This window comes from Scyliorhinus canicula, chromosome 7, assembly GCF_902713615.1.
Source record: "Scyliorhinus canicula chromosome 7, sScyCan1.1, whole genome shotgun sequence".
NCBI classification, from domain to species: Eukaryota; Metazoa; Chordata; class Chondrichthyes; order Carcharhiniformes; family Scyliorhinidae; genus Scyliorhinus; species Scyliorhinus canicula.
The window spans coordinates 187,512,763-187,533,735 of NC_052152.1; the positions used below are offsets into that span (position 1 = coordinate 187,512,763).

The 20,973-nt window shown below is 43.0% G+C and overlaps 1 protein-coding gene across 3 annotated transcripts in view; it reads right to left on the reverse strand.

Moving 5' to 3' along the window:
* Positions 1-2,699: 2,699 nt before the first annotated feature.
* ntsr1 (neurotensin receptor 1 (high affinity)) overlaps positions 2,700-20,973 on the reverse strand; it is a 107,398-nt gene continuing 89,124 nt past the window's right edge. The window contains exons 4-6 of one of the 3 annotated variants that reach the window (XM_038803497.1): positions 20,855-20,962; positions 7,679-7,720; positions 2,700-3,718 (exon numbers count right to left, since the gene is read on the reverse strand). In XM_038803497.1, the coding sequence (XP_038659425.1) occupies positions 7,717-7,720; positions 20,855-20,962 (112 nt within the window). In that variant the 3' untranslated portion in view covers positions 2,700-3,718; positions 7,679-7,716. Of the gene's footprint in view, positions 3,719-7,678; positions 7,721-20,681; positions 20,963-20,973 lie in introns of those variants that run through there. The other 2 variants (XM_038803498.1, XM_038803496.1) reach the window with 2 other exon arrangements.

Genomic DNA, 20,973 nt, shown 5'->3' on the forward strand with positions numbered 1-20,973 from the left:
TTGTTAGTAAATCCGTTAATTATTAAAATCCTCAAAATTGTACTGGAATTCTATGCTGCTGAGATCAGTAGGTTTTCTTCTACTTTTCAAAATACAAAAAAAGGGTTAACGTCCATAAGTCAGGCTTATTTCTGTGATTTGGTTTGCTCAGCGCTTAACATCTGCTGTGGTCATAACACTTCTGATACAATATAAATTATTGTTTTTCCCTTATATTAGTGTTATTGTAAAATAATTGGTCATGACTCATACCAGTTTATATTGTAATACTGCCTATTCATCAACTCTGGCATCGAAGTGGAGTAAGACAGAGAAGTAATGATGAAATCAGTCACTTTATTCCATAAAACTGTGCATTCAGCAATGTTCTTTAAATCTGTGCATTCTCTAATTGTACTCTTGAGCAATAAAAGCTTCACTTTTCCAAAGTAGAAGAGAAACAGCTACGCATGTTGAAAGCGCTAGTTGTATTTCAGTGCCCAAAAGATTAATGGCAATTTCCAGACAAGGACAAACCATTTGACAAGTGATACTGATGTACAAGCAACAATTACATTGGTTGGGGGTAATTTGAACCCTTAAATCCCCAAGCTTTACAGCATTTTAACAGAAAATTAAGATTCAGAGATCTTTTGTATCGTTAGTAATAAAATAAAATAATTTTCTATAGTTAGTAACTGATCAGACTGTCTTGTGAATTTAAAAGGTTAACTGAGTCATCAATGAATACAAAGTGCAGAAATTCACATATTGATAATCAGAAATAACATTCATTGAAGATTTTTTTAACAACATTATCATTTGAATAATGCTTACCACCATAAGCTAATACCAAACTTAGATATTCTCAGATAAACGGCAATCTAAAAAAATGTAGACATAATTTGATTTGTTCGACGGAATCATTTCTGTACTCTAACACATTCAGTGCACTGGACATCATTGAACACAATTTTTTTTAAATGACATAGTTATGTAATACTGACACTACATAGCACTCTGATATTCAAACAGGAAATCCGATATAACAGACAGTTTCAAGAACTCTGCATTAGAAAGTTAATATTCAGCATCAGCTAATTGAAAGTTGAAACGCCTTTGCAAACTTAAGAAAATGTACAAGCAACTGGTAAAATGCACACACCCTCATTACAAAAAAGAGACTTAACGAGATATATATAGCAGATATTTATCATACAGGTTTAAATGGGTATATCAATTACATCAAAATCACTGGGATTACTTTGGGTCAATGTTATTCAGCAAAATGATGCAATGTAATGATGAACTTGCACTGTAGACTTATTCTTTGAAATGAAAAATGAAATGAAAATCGCTTATTGTCACAAATAGGCTTCAAATGAAGTTACTGTGAAAAGCCCCTAGTCGCCCAATTCCGGCGCCTGTTCGGGGAGGCTGATACAGGAATTGAACCATGCTGCTGGCCTGCCTTGGTCTGCTTTCAAAGCCAGCGATTTAGCCTTGCGCTAAACAGCCTTTGCAGAAACCTTCTCAGGAATCATGTTGAACAAATTTATTGGAGTTCTTCGAAGGCGTTACATGTGCTGCGGATAAAGGGGAATCAATGGGTATACTGTGTTTTGATTTCCAGAAAGTATTTGATAAGGTGCCGCATCAAAGGTTATTGCGGAAAATAAAGGCTCGTGGTATAGTGGGTAACATGTTGGCACGGAATGAAGATTGGCTAGCTAACAGGAAGCAGAGAGTAGGCATCAATGCGTCTTTTTCTGGTTGGCAGGATGTGACGAGTGGTGTGCCACAGGGATCAGTGCTGGGGCCTCAACTTTTTATATTTTATACAAATGACTTTGATGAAGCGATTGAAGGTACGGTTGCTAAATTTGCAGATGACACAAAGATAGATAGGAAAATCAATTGTGAAGAGGACACAAAGAGGCCACAAAAGGACGTGGATAGGTTAAGTGAGTGGGAAAAAAATCTGGCAAATGGAGTATATTGTGGGAAAATGTGAAATTGTCCATTTTGGCAAGAAGAACGAAAAAGATAATTGTCAAAATGGCAAGAGACTGCAGAGCTCTGAGGCGCAGAGGGATCCAGGTTCCCAAGTGCATGAATCACAAAAGGCTCGGTTACAGGTCCAGAAAGTAATTGGGAAGGCTGATTGAATGTTACCGTTTATTGTGAGGGGGAATTGATTACGAAAGGAGGGAGGTTATGCTTCAGTTGTACATGGTATTGGTGAGACCACATCTGTGTGCAGTACTGGTCTCATTATCTAAGGAAAGATGTAAATGCATTAAAAACAGCTTAAAGAAGGTTTACTAGATTATTACCAGGAGTCAGCAAGTTGTCTACTGAGGAAAGGATGGAGATGTAAGATTTGTACCTACTAAAGTTTAGAAGAATACGAGGCGGCTTGATCAACACCTTTAAGAAGCTGAGGGGCATTGACAGGGTGAATGTGGAGTGAATGTTTCTTCTTGTCAGAGAATCTAGAACTAGGGGGTCACTGTTTAAAAATAATGGGGTCGCTCATTTAAAACGGAGATGAGGAGAAATTTTCTCTCTCTGGAACTCTCCTTCTCAAAAGGCAGTGGAAGCGGAATCTTTGAATATTTTTTGAGGCAGAGCTTGATAGATTCTTGAAAAGCAAGGAGGGTGAAAGGCTATTGTGGGGTGGGGGGGGGGGGGGGGGGGGGGGGAGGGGGAGTGTGGGGTTCAAGTTACAATCAGATCAGCCATGATATTATTGAATGGCGAAGCAGGCTCGAGGGCCCGCTCTGAATTCATATGTCCGTACGAATGTCATTTCACCATTTGTAAAAATTGTTAAATAATATGCACTAATATCATTTATATCACCATCCCCCAGAAGGAGTAAGGGTGTTATTTAATGGCGTGACTACCTTCAGGCTGTTATTTGTTTGGTACAATGTGCAATCTGCGTATCTGAGCGATACTGTTGCATGTTAAAATCTGACCAATCATTTAGGAACTCTTTACATGCCACTTTCTCTGATTCATTAAATATTAACGTCGGTATGGAGCAGACTGACTCAACATTGAAAGTTGCATTTTAAGAAATGGACATACAATTTTACATATTTTTAAATTTATGTTGGAAGGCGTATTAGATTGGGGTTATGGTGCAGAATGTAACATCTGTCACACACCAATAACTACCTTTGCTTTAGGGCCTGGTGCTATCTACCTATATACCTTTCACACATTAGGGCTGATTTTGGCTGGTCTGCTACTCCCAGTGGGCAGCAACAATCATAGTGAATGAATTTCAGTGAATCACTGACACTCCTCTTCATTTTAATTACACAACCTAAGATCTGGGATCTTCAGATTGCAAACTCAATCTTACTCATGTGAGTGTATATTTTCATGCATGTTGTACATTTATATTCATAATATACGTGTATGTGCACATGTACATGTGTGTCCATGCAAGTGTATCCAGTGAACGTGACTGCATGCATGCACCTGAGGGACAGAGAGAGATGCTTCCAGATTATATTCTCATTTCTGATTTTCTGGCCTTATTTTGATTGTGTATTTCAGGTTGAGTGCTGTCTTGATGACATCTCTATTTTTCACCTGATTTGAATCACACATATTTTCGTCCCTTTCACATCAACAACATAATGATGTCGCCCAAGATCCAGGGAAGTACAGTGGTTAAATAAAAACAGAAAATTCTGTAAATACTCATCAGGTCAGGCAGCATCTGTGGAGAGAGAAACAGGGGTTAACGTTTCAGGTCAATGATCTTTCTTCAGAGCTGAGGGGAAATAGAAACGTGATAGGTTTTGAGCAAGTGGAAGCAGTGGATGTTGGGGGGAGGGTGGGTTGTGGGAGGGAATGAGGGGGGGGGGGGAGCGGTGAGGGTGTTAGGAATGAGAGAAAAAGGGAAATTTTGTAATGTGGTGGAGTGTTGTAGAAATTAAATGAGAAAATATTTCAAGGGACAAAAGCCAAAGGGAGTGTTGATGGGTAGAGTTAGGGAAGCACTGGATTTTTCAGCTGTCTGAGTTGGAAGGTGGTGGTGGGGAGCAGTTGTAAAATGGGTTGCATGCCATGGCTGCCACTCCTGATGCCGACGTGACCATCTCTGCCACCCACCTCCCCATAATTTTAACAACGGTGGGAGGCCCATCCATCCATGGACTAATTAAGGTCCTTAAATAGCTACCGAAGGGTCACTAATGAGCCTGCTCCTACTGCCACTGGGGTTTTTGCTCATGGTGGAAGAACACAGGTTTTAGGAGCAGGAAATGAAATGAAAATCGCTTATTGTCACGAGTAGGCTTCAATGAAGTTACTGTGAAAAGCTCCTAGTCGCCACATTCCGGCGCCTGGCCGGGGAGGCTGCTACGGGAATCGAACCGTGCTGCTGGCCTGCTTGGTCTGCTTTAAAAGCCAGCGATTTAGCCAAGTGAGCTAAACCAGCCCCTAAAGTGGATTAAAGTGGAGTGGATTACATGGTCTATTAGGTTGGTAACCAGCAGGAGGGGTGCTTCCTGTCTAGGCCTCCCTATGACCATCGGAGCCCCTCCCTCTGCTCCACTTCAAGGTCTTCCCACCACCCTGTTTCTCCTCCTCCACTGCCCTTTCCACCTTCCTTGCCACCCTCACCAGGGCCTGCTAGCCTGGCCCTGGTGAAGCCCAGTCTTTCCTTAATGTCCGGGTTCCATCGCAGCATGCCTTCTTCGGGACTGGTTGCTTTGGGCACTGCTTCTGCTGGCACTACTGGGGCCAAAGAGCTGTCAGCTATTGGATTGGCCGTCAGCTCTCAGTTGCAGGTCCTCCCCCCCCCCCCCCCCCCCAAGATGGGGGCGACGGTTAGCCCCAAACCATTTAACAGCTGTTAAAATGATTGCACAGCGAACTGGCAAAGTGGGAGATGGGATTGCCCCTGATTTTTACGCTGGCGGGAGGGATCCCACACACCTCCGTCTTTTGTAAAATTCACACCAAAAGATGTGTCCAGAAGGAAATGTGAATGACAGCTGTCGGAAAGCAAAAGACTGAAGTAAGAAATGAGAAAAATAAAAGCCAGAAACAAAAGCACAGGAAATAAAATGGAGGTAGAAGTTATAATGTGAAATTGTGGAACTCAATGTTGCGTCCAGAAGGCTGCCGAGTGCCTCATCACAAAATTAGGTGCTGCGCCTCTTGCTTCATTGGAACATTGCAGCAGGCCAAGGGCAGGAAGGCACAGAGTGGGAGCAAAGTGGAGAAGGGAAATGATAAAAGGGTCACTCTTGCAGACTTCTGAGGCGTTGCAATGTGAATCCCGCCCAATGTGTGTGGATAGTCTCACTCTAATGTGCACTTCCGAGATCTAACCAAGGTGTGGGATCGAACCCCCTCACCTTTGAGACCTCGGGCGAGTGCCGTTCAGTGCTGGTCCTCACAAACGGGGACCAGATGGTATGGCACTCATGGGGTATCCCAGGGGATTGGAGGCTCCCAGGTGCTTGGCCTCTGGGCCTGGAGGTACCCTGGATGCCAGCCTGGCACTGCCAAGGTGCCCAATTGGTGCTGCTCGGGGCACTGCCAGGCTGGCAGTGCCAAGCTGCCATTTTTGTCCCAGGGGCGATTGGGCCAGGATGTGCCCTGCGTGAGTGTGGGGGTGCGGTAGGTCCGGGGTACCGCTCTGTAGTGAGCTGGGGCTCGGGGAGAGTTTGGCGGTCGTGTTGGTGAGCAGAGTTTCTCGGTGCAGAAAATGGGGCTAAGTGCGGCCTCGTCGGGGAGTTCCCCCCCCCCCCCCCCCCCCCCCCCGAGCCCCTCGATCTACCCAGATGGGCATTGGATAGAGGAATTTTTCTTAGCATTCTGAGCGCCGGGAAACACGTGGCTAATCTCGCTCCACAGGACTCTGTTGCCATTTTGATAGTTCGAGCCCATTGTTTTACTGCAGCATCAGCAGTATTTTACTGCAGTTTCAATTGTTCTGTGTTTGACAATGTCAGTATGTTTACATGCTGCTCGATTTGTTATGTCCAGGCGTGGGCTCAAGCAGAAGTAAACAAGCTGCATAGAGAGCTGGAATCCAGAGCTGGAATCCACTGGCATCTACCAAGAAACGGCAACCATTGTATTGGTTGCCGCTACATTTGTAAATTCCGGCTTGCACCACTTTTCCTCTGGCACCTTCTGAGCCTGGCTTTCCCAGAAATGTGAAATGCACTGTCTCTCAGAGAGTGCTGTCACAGTGGAGCAGAGTATGGGGTGCGGTGGTGGGGGGTGCGGGGGGGGGGGGGGGGGGGGAGTGGTAAGAGAGACAGAGCATGTCCCCTATTTTATGGCACTCGCTATAGTATAAGACTACATGTCCAGTTTGAATGTTAGTGAAAGGGTGAATGGATGATGAATGAAAGGTTAGGATGATTTACGTTGGGTGGGTGAGGTAAGTAGGTGGGTGGGTAATTGGGTGAGGCAGATGGGTGGGCGAGGTGGGTCAGGAGGTGGGGTGAGAGGTGGTTGTGGTGACAGGTGGATGAGCAGCAGGTGGGCGAGATGTTAGGTGGTGAGATGGTAGTCAGATCAGGGGTAGTCGGGTGGTTGGTACGGTGGTCGGTTTGGATCGGGGGAAGTTAAGTTGGGTCGAGTAAGTTGGGTGCTCATTGGGACTGGCCGATGGGGCAGTTGGGTCAGATTGGTGGGATATTTGGGTGGTCAGATAGTCATGATGGATCGATAGGGGTAGTTAGGGTCCTGGCAGGGGGATGGGGAGCACAATTGTGTGCTTGCGGCATAGTCAGGTGGTCTTGAGGTAGTCGGATCAAATCCACGGGGGGTTTTAGTCGGATGTTCATGGATGGACGGGAGTCATCAGGTGGTTGGGAGAAGTAGTGGGGACTGGTCGGGTTTCCTCCGGGTGCTCCGGTTTCCTTCCACAAGTCCAGAAAGGCATGCTTGTTAGGTGAATTGGACAATGTGAATTCTCCCTCAGTGTACCCGAACAGGTGCCGTAATGTGGCGACTCGGGGATTTTCACAGTAACTTCATTGCAGTGTTAATGTAAGCCTACTTGTGACACTAATAAAAAATAGTATTATTAGTTGGTTGGGGTCAGATGGTCAGGAGGTAGTCAGATGGTTTGGGGGGGGGGTTATTTAAGTCATGCCAGTGGGGGGGGGGGGGGGGTGTTGTTAGGTGGTTGTGAGGTCATCGAATCAGGTTGGGGGCGGTGTTAGGGTGGCAGTTGGATGGTCGGGGTCGTCAGATTCTGTCTGGAGGATGGTTAGGGAGGTAGACGAGGGTCGGGGGTTGATGGGTGTGGGTGGGGGTAGTATCAGCTGTGCAGTTACCCAGATGTTAGGTTTTAACATGTTTAATATTTCTTAGTAAGTAACCGCGGAACTGTCCAAAGTCTCTAATTCCAGCTCAGAGTCATGAAGCATTTGCAGAGGGTCCCAGAGAGCAGGGGAATTGCACATTAGAAGTTGAAAGTTAAGTTCCAAGAGAATTCCCATGTGGGTTAGTGCATCAGGACTTGCAAAGGGTCCTGATGCACATTTTAGTGCAACGTCCCGTCTCCAAAGTTTTTAAGCGCTGTGATTAAAATCTGTTGCCACTTAAAAACTGTTGTCATCTCTGCATTGATCTGAGATGTAACATTCACAACAGTTGAAACATAGTACTTATTCTCCTGACATAGCTGAAGTCATTATTTACTTACTATAGTCCCAAATATGAGATCTCAGGGCATAGTTTATTCTACCTGATGAATTTAACAAAAAAAGAGATGTGAGTAAACAGGAAACAAAAACCAAATAAAAACAGTAGCAGACTTTTTATTGGACTTTACCAACTATCTTGAGTATTGGCTTCTTTGCAATATCTAAGAATCTGGCCCGTGGTGGGACCCGCTGCAAGTGGCACCAGAGAATCCCAATCGCAAACGAGGATGGAGATTTCCGGTGGTTAGCCAGCGATACTTTGCTAATGTTTGTTAATGAGGTTCGGGGCCAGTTATGATGCTTTTTGGCATGTGTATATCACCTCACTTGACTTATTTTTGTAAGCTATCAAACTGTACTGTGCACAATCTTAGTAACGAAAAGCCATCATTTGAATGCATTGTTGACATGTTATTAAGTCTTAAAGTTGAGATCTTTTTTAAGTGCCATAATACCAAACTGTAGCTTTAAGAAAGAACAGTTAAAGCGCATTTGTACATTTGGGCTCCAGTGAATCTAGCATTAGCAGAAGCCAAAACTGCAATGCTGATTGGCCACAAGGATAGCCTAAGTAATACAATTGTGAGTAAAGGGTGCAAGTTTAAATTAGTTTGTTCTCGGGAAGCACTCTTCCTGTTGGCCAATAATTGCAGACGTTATTAGTCGTGTTGGCACAGGAGCACATGGGCTGAATGTTGCAAAAGCTACCATCAAAAAGAAATCTTTGCTCTTTCCAGGGGATAAAATTTGTTTCATGACACTTGAAAAGGGGGCTCTTCTTGGGAGAGAATTTTCGGATTTAGTAGTAGGGCACTTGCTGAGAAATTAGGATTTCAGGAGGACATTGGCAGTGGATGGGCAACTGTCATAGGTTGGGGATTGCTGTAAGAATCCAAAAGTGACTGAATTGTCATAGGCTGAGGATTTCTGTAATAATCCAGAAGTGACTAACGTTTTTGTCTCCAGGTTGGGGACTGTCGTAAGAACCCAGTATTAAAATCCAATATCGGGGCTTAACTCGTTGCCTTAAGAAAAGGTGAAGTCTTTGGATGGGATTTTCTGGCCCCTCCCCCCACCCCGGCATATTTTGCGGGAACGGAGGCGGGTTTCCCGTTGTTCACACCCTCCATCACCAGGGAACCCGTGGGGGGGTGGGGGTCACTGTTGGTGGAACCGGAAGGTCCCGCCCACGGGAACAGCTGGAAAATCCCATCCTTTGTCAGGAAGCTGCTTTCAACTTGAGAAAGGAGAGAGAGAAAAGCATTCAGCAAGAATCTGTGAAACATGCAATCACAGCAATTAAGGTGGATGAGAAACAGGATTAGAAGTCTTAAAGCTGCAAAGGGGTTTGCATGTATGCTAGAGTTGAGTTGACTAAGTTAAAATCTCTGAAGGATGTCATGAATCAAGAATCAAGAGCAAGGAACAAAGAAGAAGGAAAGACCCTAGAAGTTCTGGTATCCATGGAAACACAATATATTGTGCCATGCCTGGACTCATGGAATGTTAAGTATTAATCCTCTGTCGTTCAATAAACCTTGCTGGTTTGCATTGTAAATGAGTGATTTCCCTTTTTGCAAATAAGGTTATACCTGACAAATATTTTTTACTCTGGGCAGCACGGTGGCGCAGTTGTTAGCATTGCTGTCTCACGGCGCCGAGGCCCCAGGTTCGATCCTGGCTCTGGGTCACTGTCCGTGTGGAGTTTGTACATTCTCTCTGTGTTTGCGTGGGTTTCGCCCCACAACCCAAAGATGTGCAGGGTAGGTGGATTGGCCACGCTAAATTGCCCCTTAATTGGAAAAAATTAATTGGGTACTCTAAATGTTTTTTTTTAAGTATTCTTTTACTCTGGGGTTTAGCATAGAGTACAAATACCCAACAATGTTTTCAGGCTGAATTGCAATACTTCTGTCAGTTTCCTGCCAGGCCTACCCAGCATAGAAATGGATCAGGTACAGGAGAGGTAAGTTTGTGAAAATGCCTCGGTTTCCTTGAGGGGCCATGAGGGGCAAGAATATTCCATCGTGTCCTCTAGGAAATCAGGGGCCGTCTCTGTGAACAATTTCACTTTCCTCCTCCCGATTGTGGGTACCCCAGCTTGATGATCTGGTAGCCAATCTTGTGGACCTATCGACATTGGAAGGCAATGTCCAGTCATGTGATTTTACCCAGGTTCGTACCCGGAACGAGTGGAGGCTCAGCCTTGATATTAGGCCCAGGAATTTAATAACATATTTGAAGAAGAAAAATCTCTGATTGGGTGACATTTGAACTGAAAAATACATTTCCAGACCACAAACTGTGCCCAGTTAAAATCGAAACACAACTTCAATTATGAAGAGGGGCGGCCCTTCAGAAAAAATGCTTTGTAGGAAACCAGCACTGTGCTAATTCTGAGTGACAGGAATTCACGACAGAACAGAGTCATTTACATTGATGATGTTTAAATATTCTCCTGGCACAACAATATGGTAATAAGTTTTCTTTTAAAAGGCTATGTAAGAAGCAGGCCCATCGATAACCATAAAGGATATTATTAAATTATAGAAAGTTACATTATTCACATAAGACATGGATTTATGGGTAGATGCTAGGAATTGTTTCCCTTCAGATTATTGTATTTATCCCTGGTAATGTACAAATGTAAATTTTTTGCAAAGCAATTTTCTCCTGTCTTTATATTTTCAAGTTGCTTTCGGCTATAAATCCTGAAATGCAGCTATTGTGCACAACCTGGATCACTGTGTATGTCTTTAATTTTACCCAAGTAAATGGCCGCTTAGCTACTTGAAAAGTGTAAAAGGATTGTCAGAAGAGTTGGGTTGTGATTGCCTGGTTTCAACAGCCCATTATCAAAAACTGATTTCACAAAATGTAGTGCATTCGTTGCGAAAAACAATATTTCTGCGAAAACGGCACTGAAAGTACATCCCGGACCACTATTTTTCATTTGATCAGCATGGCCCAGGTTTTTGCTCCCGGGTTGGGTGCACAGAGTGAAGAAAATGGCCACCTACACAAACCCAACCTTTAAAAACGGCTGCCCCGCCATTTTATTTTCGTTCTGGGGATGGGTGGGCTGGAATAGTAGTTGGGGAAACTGACCCCAGAAGAAGTGAAAAGGCTGCCAGGTGCGGAGGCGGGATAGGTGGAAGGTTTGCCTCAGGGCTCCAGAATTGTGTCCATAAATAAAAATTAAATTATAAAACATCCCTCTAGCACTCACGTGCTCACACTCCACATGCCCCATCCATACAAAACCCATGCCACCTCATGCCCTGTATCCAATCCCGTGGCACTTTACATCCCCTGTAACAACCTATGACCCTCTACCACGCCATAACCTTTACAGATCTTATGCTTAGTGCCAACATATGTCTTTCACCCAGTACCCTTTGCCCTTACACCTCCCATGGCAATTCACCCACTATACACCATGGGCATACCTCGGAACTCATGCAGAGATTTCTTTTTAAAATTTAGAGTATCCAATTCACTTTTTCCAATTAAGGGGCAATTAGTGTGGCCAATCCATCTACTCTGCACATCTTTGGGTTGTGAGGGTGAAACCCACGCAGACACGGGGAGAATGTGCAAACTCCACAAGGACAGTGACCCAGGGCCGGGATGAAACCTGGGACCTCAGCGCCATGAGGCAGCAGTGATAACCACTGCGCCACTGTGCTGCCAAAAACTCATGCAGAGATGAGATAAAACAATGTTCTCGGAAATAAAATTCGGAGAGTCTACTGTATACTTCACTATACTGAAAAAAGCTCAAAAAACAATTTTCAAAAACCCATAAAACACACCATTTATATTTGCATTCCTTCACTAAATAACGCTTAATAACAAACATTCTATTCAAGTGCACAACTCCTTATAATAAGAAATTTATAATCCCACATCAAAGAGTGTATATAACCACTTGTAGCTGTCAATCAATTTGTGAAATGGAAGGCACCCAACTGTGAAAGTAGATGATTGTGAAGTCATGCAGCACTAATTCAGGCATGGAAAACCGTTGGGTTATGTCAGTAAGCAGAGAGCAGAATAGTAAGCAATCACTTTTTCAACATTCCAGATATCATGTTGGATTTTCCGGCCCTTCCTGCGGCAGGATCTTCCAGTCCCACCTATGGAAAAACCATGCGGTGGATTCCCCGGCACTGGGGCAGGTGAGCCCCGCAAAATGGCGTAGACATTGGCAAGAATGGATGATCGCACCAAAGGCCAATGGCGAGCCACTTGTGCTGCTGGAATACACGCCGTGGGGGGTGGAGGGGGGGGGGGGGGGGGGGGGGGGCTGAAAATCCCACCCATTGTTTTTCAAAGGTTTAAAGGCTGGACACTTAAATGGCCTGACAGCTTGGCAGCCCACTTTGACAGGTGCTTCTGACATGTTTGCCAATTGATTTTGACAGGTCTGTTGACAGTCCCAATGAGCTTGACGGGGGGAAATGGGTTTATGCACTTTTTAAGCACAAAGTATGCCTACTTTTAAAACTTACAAACAACACCTGACCTTCCCTCAAAGCTGTTCTGGGACCAGATCCTAAGGGGAACCTTACCTCTCCTTGGCTACCCAAATGAATCCACAAAGCTCAGACCTGGGTTATGGGGAGAAGCAGGAGAATGGGGATCAGAAAAATATCAGCCATGATTGAATGGCGGAGCAGACTTGATGGGTTGAGTGGCGCAATTCTGCTCCTATGCCTTATGGTCTTAGGTTCTTACCTAGTCTAATCTGCACACTTCGGGGTTCACACTCTTGGCCTATCAAAGACCCACTTCAATGGAGGCAGCTGGTGATTTGAATGGCCACCTGCCTCTGTAAACTGCCTGAAACAGATTGGGAATTTTTTTTTAGGCATTTACGTTATTTTCGGCACAATGGAGAGCCTCTCCGTCATAGCGAACATCTGGACTGATTTTTCCTACTCTGCATTAGGAGGAACAAATATAACTGTTTTCAACGACAAGTCTGATTGTTTTCAGTCCTGAGAAAATAAAACCAAACTGGAATAATGCTCAGTTTAATTTGAGTCAAGTTATTTGGCAGTGACAGATTTGAGATACGCTATCAAGTCTTCCCACACTCTTCTTGAGACCTCCAAAGATCATTTTTGTTCCAGTGTATATTTCTTTGGATTCTCCATGTGAATCCTGAGTGTGGCCTCATCCCCAGGCAATATCTTTGTTTGTGTTTGGTTCAGCGTAAGAAAATCTTTCAGCCTGGCCAGTGTTTCGCCCAAAGCAGACAGGTTTGGCCCACTCTTGTGTTTGCCTCCATTTTTATGTTTTCAAACACATTTGGAGTTGTTTTTTCAAATTGCTGTGTTAGGTTTGAACGGCCTTGTGGCCTGCGAACAAAGGCTGTGCTTAACGGGCTAATTGTGGATCTCGGTCAGTGAAATCGTATGTGGTATACAGGAAAGGTCGGGATTGTACAAAGCTGATCTGTAATGTTTATTTAAGAAAATGTTGAAGTACTGCAATTAGGTTTACCGGTTGTAGTGATATGCATAAGCAATTGTACATGTAAACATGGTTTTTAAAAAAAATTAGAGTACCCAATCATTTTTTCCAATTAAGGGGAAATTTAGCGTGGCCAATCCACCTAGCTTGCACATTTTTGGGTTGTGGGAGCGATACCCACGCAAACATGGGGAGAATGTGCAAACTCCACACGGACAATGACCCAGAACCAGGATCGAAACTGGGACCTCGGCGCCATGAGGCCGCAGTGCTAACCCACTGCGCCACTGTGCTGCCCCTACATGTATATATGTTTGACCTCCGACAACTAGGTGGCAGTTATATCATGTGAGGAGTCTGTCGGAGAAGTCAACATATTTAGTTGTGTTTGTGATTGTTCCAGTTTGTTAGTATTAGTTTCCAACCCACAGTTTGTTGTGCAATAATGAATTTGACGAGTACGCCGATTCAATCATTGTCACAGCATTATTGTTAACTAGCAGGCCCCCTGGTGATCGAGATTTACAACACATTTATTTTTGAATAGGTGGGAATATGGTAAAAGCTTCGGTGACATCAAGAGATTTGATGAGCATTGTACTCTGAAAAGGAACAAAACGTTTGAGCAGTGCATATTTAGAATGCACGCGCAGAAAACGGACGAGACCTTTGATAGCTTTCGTATCGACCTCAAGTTGAAAGCACAAACTTGTAACTTCCCGATGTTGAAATTCTCAATTTTTCGAGATCAGATTGTCTACGGAATTAATAATAATAAGGCGCGTGAACATCTCATACGGGAGAATGAGCTTCAGTTAGAAGATGCGATTAATATTTGCCATGCCAGTGAGCTAGCTGCGCATTATATAGACAGATTGAATGCACAGAGTTTTGCCATGGAAATTTGGACCGATGCCAATGCCATTGATGCTGTGACATACTTGAAAATAAAACGTGGTCTCAACAGTGTTGGCCAGTTTAAGCACAGAAGCAGCCATTACGTGTAAAAGATGTGGAAACAGACGCCTACCGAGGCAATGTCCAGCATATTGCACAATTTTGTACAAAAATTTGCACAAAATGCAAAGGTAAAAACCATTTTGCCAAACAATGTTTTACAAACTAAAAAATTTATCTAGAAACGTCCGTCAATACTATTGGTGATAGTAGCTTAGCGGCCACATTTGTCATCGATGTAGTCTCAAATGAAGACAGGGCCAACGAAGCCAAACAGAGGAAAATGTCGCCTATAGAAACAAATGTTATAAAAATGCTATTTCAATAGTAACAAAGATAACTGGACAGTTCCTTTGTTAATAAATAAATCACTCATCAATGTTAAATTAGACACTGGAGCAAGAGCAAACCTCATCAGCGTTGGTGATATTGAAGCTGTGAAATTAAACCCAGAATATTAGACAAGCCAGTTTTCTTGAATGACTATAATTGTCAGAAAATTAACACATTAGGCATGTAAAAGATAAAGTTCACAAAGTCAAATTCTCCATAGTAGCTAAAGATCTGGCTGCTAGGTGTTGAAGCATGTGAAGCACTGGAGCTTGTTAAAAGAGTGTATAGCACTGACTGTACACTGAGCACACACAGTGAATAGGTGGAGTCCATTGTGCAGGCTTTTCCAGAAATGTTTCAGGGTTTTGGTATTTTACCTTTCACCTACAAGATTCAAGTCAAAAATGATGCTCAACCAGTGATACATCCTCCGAGAAGAGCTCCATTGCGTGACCGTCTAAAAGTTAAATTAGACAGAATGGCATCTTAGTGTGATCAAAAAGATTGAAGAGCCGACAGATTGGGTCAATTCGATGGTATGTGTTAAAAAACAAAATAATGATCTCAGGATATGCATGGATCCTAAAGATCTACATGCAAATATAAAAAGAAACACTGTCTGATACCTAAGAGAGAGGAGATCACAAGTGACATGTATGGTGCGACATATTTTAGCAAACTTGATGCTTCATAAGGGTTCTGGCAGCCTACCTAGATGAAGAAAGTACCAAGTATTGTATGTTTAATACTCCGTTTGGTTGATATTGTTTTTTTCGTATGCCCTTTGGCATAATCTCAGCATTCCCACAGGGAAATGGAACACATTGTTGAAGGTATTCAGGGTGTTCGAGTATATATTAATGACATTATCATTTGGGGTTCCACCCAAGAGGAACTCAATGAAAGGCTACGGCGGCACAGTGGTTAGCACTGCTGCCTCACAGCTCCAGGGACCCCGGTTCAATTCCAGCCTCGGGTGACTACGTGGAGTTTGCACTTTCTCCCAGTGTCTGGGTGGGTTTCCTCCGGATTCCTCCCACAGTCCACAGATGTGCAGTTTAGGTGGATTGTCCATGCTAATTTTCCCTTAGAGTCCAAAGGTTAGGTGGGGTTACTGGGATAGGGTAGAGGCATGAATTTAAGTAGGGTGCTCTTCCAAAGGGCTGGTGCTGACTCAATGAGCTGAATGGCCTCCTTCTGCACTGTAAATTTTATGATTCTATGATTCTAATGAGAGTATTGCAGAATGTCAAGAAAAATGGTCTACACCTCACCAAGGCCAAATGTCAATTTGGTGCGGAGGAAATAATGTTCCAAGGAGACAGGTTGCCTGCTCAATGAATAAAGCCTGATGACATGAAGATGCAAGCCATTATGTATATGCCTCGACCAACAGACCCTAAGAATACTAGGCCTGATTAACTTTATTGGTAAATTTATTCCAAACCTCTCAGTGAAGACAGCATGTGTTAGAGAAGTTCTAAAAAAGGTCAATAACTTCACTTGGATAGACAAACATGAACAAGAGTGGATCACATTAAAAACAGCTCTGATGACAACTCCAATTCTGACATTTTTTTGATCCAACCAAATAAACCAAGAATTCAACAGATGCATCGAAGGATGCTCTAGGTGCAATTTTGCTCCAACAGGAAAATGGTAGTGATTGAAAACCAGTAACATATGCTTCCAGATCAATGACAGAATCTGAATTTCATTATGCTCAAATAGAAAAATGTCTCAGGTTAGTCAATGGATTAGAAAAATTCCACAGTTATGTATATGGTCTACCTACTTTCATTGTAGAGACAGATCACAGACCGTTGGTGGCCACTGTCAAGAAAAATCTCAGTGCATTGTCACCTAGCTGTCAATGGATGATGATGAAACTTCCGAGGTATGACTTTGAATTGATCTCTACACCAGGCAAGCACATTGTAGCAGCAGATGTGCTGTCCAGAGCTAAAGCAGCACTAGATGACAATTCCATGGGTGAAGATGTGCAAGTTCACTTGGATATGATCAGAGACTCTACCAATGTCAGGTGCAATACCAAGACTGATTGTTGAAGAAGCAGAGAAAGATGAAGCATTGCAAATGGTGATACACAATCTCAACAATGGATGGCTGAAAGTTTCATGTTACAAGTATCATCATATAAGATCAGAACTAAGTGTAGCAAATGGGTTGTTACTGAGACAAGAGAGGATCGTTATTCAACAGTCTCTGCGCAAAGAAATACTGCAAAAGATTCATGAGGGTCACCTTGGAATCGGAAAATGCAAGAGAAGAGCCCAAGATGCTGTATATTGGCCAGGAATAAATAAAGATATATGGACAATGGTGGAAAAATGTATCATTTGTCAATGATATCAATATCAACAGGCAAAGGAACCAATGGAGATGGGCAAAATTGTGTCAGTTCCTTTGCAAAAGGTTGGGATAGACTTATTCTTCCTCGAGGGTAAAGAATATTTGCTAATAGTGGACTACTATTCAAACTATCCTGAAGTAGCATAGTTGTCAAGCTCGTCAGCCACTTGTGTTATTATGCACATTGAAGCAATGCTTGCACTTCATAGCACCCCTCAGGTCGTTATGGGTGATAATGGACCGAGTTACAATTGTAAAGAATTGAAGGCATTTGCACAGCATTATGACTTGGGACATGTAATGTCAAGTCCATTGTATCCTCAGTCTAATGGCAAAGTGGAAAAAGGTGTGCAGATAGTCAAACAACTACTGAAAAAAATCCATGGACAGTCAATATGATCCATATCTAGCAGTGCTCAGCTATCGAGCATCTCCTTTAAGTTGTGGTTTGCCATCAGAACTGTTGATGAGTCGAAAGCTATGAACAACTCTGCCACGCTATAACAAACAGCAAGTAAATGACAAGATAAGGGATCAGTTGCAATCTCAAAAGAAGAAGTAGGAGAGGTACTATGACAAGTCAACCAGGGCTCTGAAACCTTTAAATCCAAAAGATGTAGTGAGAGTGGAGGATCCTGATGGCTGGTCAAAATGTGCAACAGTATTATAGAAAATAGGTTCAAGACCTTACACTGTAATCACGGAGCAAGGACAGGTACTAAGGAGAAACCGACGGGCACTCCGAAAAGTTAAACAGCCTGTTGCTCAACTGCAAGTGGACGATGTCTATGAAAACTTACATTCTTCAAAACCAACACAACCAGAGGACGAAGTAAATATCAGTGTACAGTCTGAAGTTGCGAACAGTGATGTGGTCATACCAGTTACATCTACAGAAATGCAAGACTGTCAAGCAGATTCATCGGCTCTAGTGAAGTTAAGAAGATCAACAATGCATAGAAAGAAACCTGAAAGATTGAATCTGTAATTGGACAATCTAACTGTACATGATATAAATTATTGTGCTATGCATATCATATATAATACTTTTTGAAATGATATATACATAGATACATAGAAGATAGGAGCAGGAGGAGGTCTTTTGGCCCTCCGAGCCTGCTCCGCCATTCATCATGATCATGGCTGATCATCCAACTCAATAGCCTAATCCTGCTTTCTCCCCATAGCCTTTGTTCCTATTTTCTTCAAGTGCTCTATCCAACTGCCTCTTGAATATATTCAAAGTTTTAGCATCAACTACTTCCTGTGGTAATGAATTCCACAGGCTCACCACTCTTTGGGTGAAGAAATGTCTCCTTATCTCTGTCCAAAATGGTTTACACTGAATCCTCAGACTGTGACCCCTGGTTTTGGACACACCCATCATTGGTAACATCTTCCCTGCATCTACCCTGTCTAGTCCTCTTAGAATTTTATAAATTTCTATGAGATCCCCCTCATTCTTCTGAACTCCAGCGAGAACAATCCCAACCTAGTCAATCTCTCCTCATATGACAATCCCGCCATCCCCGGAATCAGCCTGGTAAACCTTCACTGCACTCCCTCGAGCACAAGAACATCCTTCCTCAGAGAAGGAGACCAAAACTGCACACAATACTCCAAGTGTGGCCTCATCAAGGCCCTGTACAATTGCAGGAACACATCCCTGCTTCTATACTTGAAACCTCTCGCAATGAAGGCCAACATACCATTAGCCTTCTTTACCGCCTGCTACACCTGCATGCTTACCTTCAGCAAATGGTGCACAAGGACACCCAGGTCCCGCTGCACACTCCCCTGTACCAATTTACAACCATTCAGGTAGTAATCTGCCTTCCAGTTTTTGTTTCCAAAATGAATAACCTTACACTTATCCAAATTATACTGCATCTGCCATTGGTTTGCCCACTCACCCAACCTGTCCAGATCATGCTGTAGGATCCCTGCATCCTCATCACAATTCAGCCTCCGACCTAATTTGGTATCATCTGCAAACTGTGAGATGTTACATTTTGTTCTCTCATTCAAATCATTAATATATATATTGTGAGTAGCTGGGGTCCCAGCACCGATCCCTGTGGTACCCCACTAGTTACTGCCTGCCAATTTGAAAAGGACCTATTAATCATGATGTATATGTGTTCTGTTCAAAATCTCAAGGAAAGGAAAGGGGATGTAGTTATATGCATAAGCAATTGTACATGTAAATATGTTTGACCTCCGACCACTAGGTGGCAGGCAAGTCAAGTTATATCATGTGACCTGGGGGGAGTCTGTAGGAGAAGTTGTGTTTGTGATTGTTCCAGTTTGTTAGTTGTTTTAAAAATAAATTTAGAGTCGCAATTATTTTATTTTTTCCCCAATTAAGGGGCAATTTAGTGTGGCCAATCTACCTACCCTGCACATCTTTGGGTTGTGGGGGTGAGTCTCACGCAGACATGGGTAGAATGTGCAAACCCCACACGGACAGTGACCCGGGCACGGGATCGAATCTGAGTCCTCGGCGTCATGAGGCAGCGGTGCTAACCACTGCGCCACCGTGCCGCCATTCCAGTTTGTTCGTATTAGTTTCCAACCCGCAGTTTGTTGTACAATAAGAAATTCGATTAGTCTAGAACTAGACGGTCTTTGGCACGCCGAGTCAATCATTGTCACAGTACTAGAACATAACACCGGTTCAGAAGCTATATTTTTAAGCAGTCCTATTTTAAAAATTGAATCTTTTGATATTAACAAAGAAAAATTTCAATAGTTCACATGCATTGAAAGGAGAACAATATTTTTGCATTCTGCCATTTTGTCATCTCCTGCTTAAACATAAAAAGAGATCACATTCACTTTGACCAAAGGGAACATTAATTTCCCTTTAGATTCTTAGGGATCCTGAATCATACGTAAAAATTCCTCAACCAATACCAAGAATTTATCGGAGTTCACTGGTGAAAGTGCAAATTGAAGCAAAAATAGGCACCAATACTGGGACTATTATTTTGTCACATTCTGAGTATGTCCATCCTAATGGCACAACAAAGGATGGTACACAGATGGCAGACTGGGATAAAGTTTCTACTTTGTGATCTGCGTCCAAATTGCACCAGTTTTGAGGAGTTTTTTTTTCCTTAAGCGCCTGCCAAAACTTACTTGCATATCGCTGAATGTGAAATCTGCCATCAACCCAGCAGAATAGGGCATTAAACAATATTCCTTGATATTTTTAAGAATGGCAACTTGAAGCAGTTTGTTTGACACCGCTCAAGATGGACTAATCACAAAACTGAGCATTTCAATCAGTCCACTGCCTGTAAGTCAGCTTTAAATAGTTCAAAATGACATTGAAAAAAAAAGAGATACACAATCATTTGCTAGTTTTGTTTCTGTATAGTAGTCAGCTTCTGAGTAGATAACAACATTATACAGAAGCTTTTAAAATAGGCCTATTGGTGCCCTTGTATGCAAAGAAGGTGTCAGTTTAGGTACTTTTTGAACACCCGCAATTAGTGGAAACTCCGAATGATGATTAATTCAAGCTGGGGTAAGGCTGATTTTGTTGAAGTGTGTTGGTTTCTATTGCGATATTTTATAAACTAGCACAAAATATCACAGAAATCTCAATTTGTACTGGACATGATTTGCAACTAAAATCCCTGGTTCACCTGCGCTGATAAAACAATGCAACCTACTGAAAACAGCTGCCACCTTACAATTTTTACAAAGCTCCTCCATGTAATTATTCTCTTTTAAACTCCCAGTGAGTCACCAAACTCCTCACTATTGTGATTGTCTCTAAAAGGCATGATAGTAACTAATTAGTTTGCTACTCACCACCGCCCCCCCCCCCCCCCACCCCCACCCCCCATTTCCATTTCAACTCTTTAACCTCAATTAGGATCTGCTAGTACATGGTTTCCCTGGTGGCATTATTGTTGTAGGTATTGCTGGAAGTGCTGTTTGACTTTCTGCTAAGTGCGGGAGTCTTTGTCTTTTGTCGCCTGGGAAGACATAAAGAGCTAAGCGTTGAGAGGAAGTCCTGCCTGAAGTTTGCAGAGACCAGGTTGTACAGGATCGGGTTGATAGTTGAGCTGACGTAGAAGAGAACATTTGTCACCATGTAGAAGTAATGATAGAAATCGTAGAGAAAACTGGAAGAAGT